The sequence below is a fragment of the Danio rerio genome, chromosome 18 (assembly GCF_052040795.2).
Source record: "Danio rerio strain M-AB ecotype USA chromosome 18, GRCz13ab, whole genome shotgun sequence".
NCBI classification, from domain to species: domain Eukaryota; kingdom Metazoa; phylum Chordata; class Actinopteri; order Cypriniformes; family Danionidae; genus Danio; species Danio rerio.
The window spans coordinates 48,107,987-48,115,000 of record NC_141038.1 but is presented as its reverse complement, the minus strand read 5'-3'; the positions used below and the strand labels follow the sequence as shown (position 1 = coordinate 48,115,000).

General features: G+C 34.6%; 1 protein-coding gene across 11 annotated transcripts in view; it reads right to left on the bottom strand.

The window, feature by feature from the left end:
- arfgap2 (ARF GTPase activating protein 2) overlaps nucleotides 1–6,651 on the bottom strand; it is a 27,911-nt gene extending 21,260 nt beyond the window's left edge. For 10 of the 11 annotated variants that reach the window (XR_015514443.1, XR_015514444.1, XR_015514445.1 and 7 more), the window contains exons 1-4: nucleotides 6,564–6,649; nucleotides 4,051–4,169; nucleotides 3,826–3,898; nucleotides 3,595–3,726 (exon numbers count right to left, since the gene is read on the bottom strand). Coding sequence is in view for 2 of the 11 variants with exons in the window: in XM_087292642.1 (XP_087148768.1) it covers nucleotides 3,595–3,726; nucleotides 3,826–3,898; nucleotides 4,051–4,169; nucleotides 6,564–6,635 (396 nt within the window). In the remaining 9 variants the exon portion in view is untranslated. 11 annotated transcript variants of the gene reach the window in all.
- Nucleotides 6,652–7,014: the final 363 nt, after the last annotated feature.

Sequence of the window (7,014 nt, the reverse complement as noted above, 5' to 3'; positions counted from 1 at the left end):
GACCAAAGAGCTGTACATACAATATAAACAATATTATATTGTATTGTTTATACAATATAAACAATATAAACAACGAATTATTTTCTTCGCCACAATAAGAGGCGAAGAAAATAATACAAATAGCAACAACTGCTTAATAAAGCAAGTTAATTACAAATACACACATATATATACACATGCTATATATAATATATATATATAAGACACATATGTATAACACATACATATATATATATATATATATATATATATATATATATATATATATATATATATATATATATATATATATATATATATATATATATATATATATATATATATAAGACAATGCCATTAATTCTGCTGTTCCATTGTTGTCAACACATATATATATAATAAAGCAAGTGCAGACAAGTTAAGTAACATTAACATGCTTAAAACTATACATTTGACTTGCATACATAAGCTATTAAATGTATTGTTTGACATTAAAAAGCCTGCTTTCAACTAAAACTAATCCAGCAAAAATTATGTAGGCTAAATACACGCAATTCTAAATATTTGTTGTATAATTTACATTAAAATGAAGCTCTAATATTGATAAGCGTTAGTGTTCCTGATGTTTGTGGGAAGAGCATTCCACAATTTAGGTGCACAGTAGAAGAATGCCCTACCTCAACGGTGCTAAGTTTGCAACGAGGCTGAAACAATGTGAGCCCCGAAGGGGAACGAAGACTATGAGAGCAAGAGGATGTAGATTTTAGATCACATATATAAACAGGAGCAGAACCATGAACAGCTTTACAAGTTAAAATCAAGGCTTTAAAATCGATGCCTGACTATTGCAGAATTTCTGCAAGTTTCAAATCAAATCAAATTTAATACTTTAAGATCTTTTTAAGACCATTCTGAATTAAATTTCAGACTTTTCACAGGGCTAAACTCTAAGGTTGGTTAATAGAAAATATTTTGAAGTAATTGTGTTATTTTTTCAAACATATTTTAAATAATGTGTCAAAACAAGCAAACGCCATTCGTAAACACTTCTTTTCTACATAAAATTTCTTTTTAAAAAAATTAATCTAACCTTTACATGGTTAAACTTGATTTATTTTGGAGAAAATTACATTCTGCGTAAATAATCAAAAAGGCATTATTTGTTGACTTCTGGTCCAAATGGATTTAATGTATAACTCTGATGTGTTTCTATTATAAAACCTATTATCTCATGTGTATTTATGAATATTATGTCATGTAATATAAATATTATAGAAGATAATGTAAAAGGATATATTACTCTTATTAAAATGAGCAATTGTGGAATTGTTTTAAAGTTTACCTTTCATGACTTGAAAATTCAGTGGGGAGAATTTGCTGGAAACATTTCTAAGGGTGCTTTCACACCTGCCTTATTTAGTTCGATTGAATCGCACTACAGTTCGTTTCCCCTTTTGGTGCGGTTTGTTTGGGCAGGTGAGAATGCAGCAATCGTACTCGAGTGCGCACCATAAGCGGACCAAATAAGCGTACCGAGACCTGCTTGAAGAGGTGGTCTCGGTACGCTTTCAAACGAACTCTGGAGCATTTGTTTGTGGTGAGAATATGATCCGTACTAAAACAGGTCCAACCGCAAAAAGTAGTGCGCGTTTTGGACTAAACTCAGCAGCCGTAGGCCAATGCGCAGTGCATTATGGGATATGGAGGAAAAATATTTGTTGACAGCGCTTTACCAACAGAGAGAGAGAGAGAGAGAGAGGGGAAAACATTACCTGATGGATCGTTGGTAATATTTCCGCAAGATAACCATGGTGCAGTTTAGTTAAATTAATTTACACCTCCTCCTAAAGTGACGAGCCATGCATTAAACACTGTTTTCCAGCCGCGGCCGCGCTTCATTTTCGTAATATATAGTTTGTCTAAAGCAGGGATACAATCAGCCAGCGCAGTCGTCCCTCCAGAGTAAAAGGTTTTGTTTACCTGCAGGAGTTAACTGGCATTTTCCCGCACGTGAATTCTGACCAATCAATAAGCAGTTTAAGAAATATGTTCAACAACAACTGGCCAATGAGAGATGTGGATTTTGTCAGATGAGTACATTTTGGTTCGTTTCAACTGGTTCGGACCAAATCCAGCAGTGTGGTGTAAAAACGACCCAAAGACGGCAGAAAATGCAACAATGTATCATTTATTGCGCTTGGTCCGGACCAAATGAAGCGAACTACAGATTTGAAAGCACCCAAAGGGATGTTGTGAATTGTCTCTCTTTGCAATAGTGTTGTCATGGTACTGGAATTAGGTACTGAACCTTCATTTCCTGAGAACATTTGACCGCATTCTTACTGAGTGTAACCACAGATGCAAGGACACTGGAGCATTTTAAAGATGCGAAGATCAGCCGATTCATCAGCGGATCGCCCGTATATCAGCTTATAAACAGACTGGCTGATCTTTGAGAACGCATTTAAGACCGCTCAAATGTTAGCTGGAAATGGATGTTTTTAAAATCTCAGCACCGACTGGTATAAAACACTACTGGTATGACAACACTACTTAGCAGTAAAAACTTTATGGAAATTAGTTGTTGGTGATTGGATGGGTGTTGGCCCGTTTTAGTTGCTCTACGTGGACATAGTAAATTAAAACCTGTTTAAAATACAAAAATTCTGTGAATATAAGACCTTAAGGCCTAAAATTGTCCTTTTTAAATTTAAGACACTTTTGTTTCGGAACGTGTCTCGTTTGCCCAGTTAGTGCGGTTCGATTGGCATATGTGAACAGGGCAATCGCGCTCTGTTCCGCGCCAAAGTAATCGCTCCGAGATCGCTTGAGTGAGGTGGTCTCGGCTCGATTGAAACGAACCCTGGAGCAGTTCAATTGCAGTGAGAAAGCGATCCGATCCGAGCGTGCTTATATCACAGTGTTATGGATATGTAATAGGCATACGGCTATATGAAGAGAGAATTATGAATAGGGCGGGAAGTTTCGCGAGTCTCCGGATGCCCGCAAACGAGTGATGATCTCCCGGTAATCTCGCGTCTCTCTCCCAGTCCTCAAATAGGCATCGTCGCGCACCCTTCTCACCCCTCCCCACCGCATCTCTCCTCAGACATGTCACGTGCGCGCACCTTGTCAATCACCACCAAACCACCACCTCTCCTGACAGCTAAGCAGGACGCTGCAAAATAAACCCTGACACTCTGACCAATGTAAGGAGAGTTTACTCGCACGTGACTTGTTTTAGCTCTTTTGGTCCGATTAGAAACTTTGCAGTGTGAAAGCGAACCGCTCCAAGAGCAAAGAGCAACAATGTAACAATTTTAATCTCTGTTTCGGAACAACTGAATTGATTCACAGGTGTGAAAGCACCCTAAGACACTGTGAACACCCTGTATTGTTAATAATATTAATATATTTATCTTTTAAAACTGTTAGGTTGTCATAAAATACCCCATGTAAATTCCAGGTTTTAAAGCCAGGTGGGAGGCACTGCTTTTGTTACCCGCATGACAGTAAGATATCTGTTAATAACAACTGCTGACAACAAATCTGAAGGGCATAGTTCACATTGTAGCCAGAGATAATACTGGAACAATATCAGATTTATATACTCACATCGGTGCCATACTTAGAGAGGGCAGCGTTGGCAAGCTGTCGAATCTTCTCTCTGTACATCTGAGCCGCACGACTGTTATACTTCGCATTAGTGTCATTGGTGGTACAGCCATGCTGGCGGAAAAAACCCATCTGTGCACAAAGAAGTCACATGAAATAGGAAGTGATACAAAAAGCATGGAGTCTACAGTGAATATGATGCAACTCTATGCATATTATAGGAGAACTGACCGCATTGGCGTTTCCTCCAACCTGCATGCATCTCAGCTGAAACCAGTTCCAGTTGGAATCCAGTTCTGTGGATCTGAAAAGACAACGCTCTACTCTTTAACACAAACTACTAGCTCATACTAATAATGAATGTCACATTCTGTAATGGGAGAGATAAAGAAAACCTTGGCAGACATTCACATGACTGCACACATTATATAAAAACAGGAAAACAACAGAGCTGACCTGATAAAGCTCAAGTGCACTCCCAAAGAGCGATGTATTCCAGAGCAGTCGATGCACAGAAATACTCCATATGAAATACTGGCCCAGCTCGGATTCTTAGCCGCACAGTCAAAACAGGCCTAGAAATAAATACAAATAATAACAAGTTGCAAAAAAAAAATAGTTTGTGTATTTTAGTGTTGTCAAAAATATCAAAATTTCAGTAAATATCGATACTGACATTTAAAACTATACAATAATTTTAGTTAGTATTAGGGATACTTATAATAACCAATTAACATTAACCGAAAGAATGAATTTTTAATTGATTAATGGTATCAGTTGAATAGTTAAATGGTATTGAGGGTATCAGTTAAACAAGATATAGTTGTGGTTATAATTTAGTGTACAACCAACAAACCAACCTCCATTTGTTCTTACTAAAGATCCATTTTTAAAATAGCCTCAATAGCCTAATCAGACAAATCCAATGATTTAGCCTACTTAATTTTTGCCATAAAACATGTATGCAAATCAATGCAAAACTATTGCAATACGCAATAGTAAAAACTATTATATGCTATAGTAGCCTACAGCCTACTTAAAAAATAAATAAATAGATAAAAAAGTCAATATGCGCCATGTTATTGTCTCATCCCTAATCTGACCAGTTAATGGTTAATATTCGGTTAATGAACGGTGGCTGTCGGTTGGGAAAATTAACCGAAATGTGCATCCCTAGTTAGTATCGATACCGGCTTTGCCCACTCGCTTCTCATTAATGGCAGTTGACGTATTCGCTGCATGGTACAATCTCGAATATCACTATTTTTTAAAATGGTATCAAAGTTAGAAATTCCAGTATTCTTAGTCTATTTATATAATAAATTATTTAAAGCTTTGGGAACTTGTATGTATGTGTGTGAGTGTGTGTGTGTGTGTGTGTGTATATATATATATACATACACACACATATATATATATATATATATATATATATATATATATATATATATATATATATATATATATATATATATATATATATATATATATATATATATATATACATACATACATACAAACAGTTGAAGTCACAAATAAGTCCCCCTGAATTATTAGCCCCCTAGTCCTTAAAATGGTGTTGAAAATTAAAAACTGCTTTTATTCTAGTCGAAATAAAACAAGAAAAAATAATATCAGACATACTGTGAAAATTTCATTGCACATCATTTGGGAAATATTTAAATAAATACAAAAATTTAAAAGGGGGCTAATAATTCTGACTTCAACTGTAGACACTCTAGTTATGGTGGGTTCACTTGATTTGCATTTGAGTAAAATGTTTTTATTAAAAATTATTTTGAGTAATGAAAAAAATTCAAAGAACATAATTTAGGTACTTTTTTGTTGAACATAATAATAGTTTATTATAAATAAAATATTACATATTTTGAAGCTTAAATATTGAGTGGGAAAAAGTTGTGTGTGTGTGTGTGTAAGAAATGTAAATACATTCACATTTCTTCTTAATATTAAACTGTCTGCAAAAATGTAATATCTACCTAATGATATTTTCTATACATTATTATCATTAATGATACAAAGTGATATTTTTCTTGTTTGAACTTAATAAAAATGTCTTCTTAATTAAAGGCACATTATCAGTAGATTAGAATATAACATGCGCATCTATTAACTGCAAGCCAAGAAACAACAATAAACCCTTACATTTTTCCCTCAGAGTTGTACATAAACAAATAGTATAAACAAAATGAAAAATTAAAACAGAAGAACTAATTAAACAAACAATGTTTTAGGCTTTTCAAAAACAGTATAGAAGTAAACTAATAATGGCCTGCTGAAGCCAACATCTGGTACAAACCTGCTCATAAAAACAGACTATAAAAACTTCACCTCAACTTTTAACAACAATATATTAAAGTCATTAATAAACATGTTATACTACACTTACACTTGACAGTTCACTAGAGTATATATAAACACACACATCAACAAATACATACAAACTAACCATATTTATATAATGTAAATCCAAGTTTCGAGACTTTTGTAATGTGTATGTACATTAAATCGTGATTCATTTATCTTATTTACATCTTTTACGAGTATGATCCGTGTTTGGGACACTTTAAAGAACCAACATTATGATTATAGGGGAACATTATTATAGGATGAGTCATTTTCCACCGCCACTGCGTCATTCTCAAATAACAGACACTCACCGGTGAAGCCGAGACCCGCTGATTTCCTTAAAGACAACTTAATAAAACCTACCAACTAGGTAATACTCAGTCATTAGCATTCAACAGTTTATTAGTTACATGTTTGCTTGTCAGGTGTGATGCTGACAGTAAACAAGACGTGTTGGGTGAGGGGCCCATCAGCACCGGCTTAGCGACCAACAAATGACACGTAATCCCACAAGTACCACACATATGGATGTCTCTATATAGGCTAGAATGATTGCCAAAACATACCCACATTGATTACAATAACACCTTGCGGCTTACCTTGTTAGTTGGTATGGAGCGCAAACGTTTAAAAATGGTGTGAATTTCTGTCTTGTTCGGTTCCGACGCCATCTTGCCAACTGAGCAGAGAGAAAACAGACACCGCAGAAGATAAAAGACCTGGCGGAAGTGACGTTCATGAAAATTAAAAGTCTCTGCAAGAGAAAATTAAATTAACTAATTGGCAGATAAATTTGTAAAGAGACATTGCACGTGTTACTGAATTGAATTTATAGCACTATGCTCATTAAACATAAATATAAGAAAAAAATAGTTTTTTTATGTTGAGCAGGAGTTTTTTGCAAATATTTTTTTTAAATTAAGAGAGCAACTTCAAATCCTGATTGGTTGGATTTTGATTTGATTTATTATTTTCATACAGAACATTTCATACATTTTCAAACAGAAATTTCATACATTAAAAATCTTTAACAAAAAATACATTTCAACA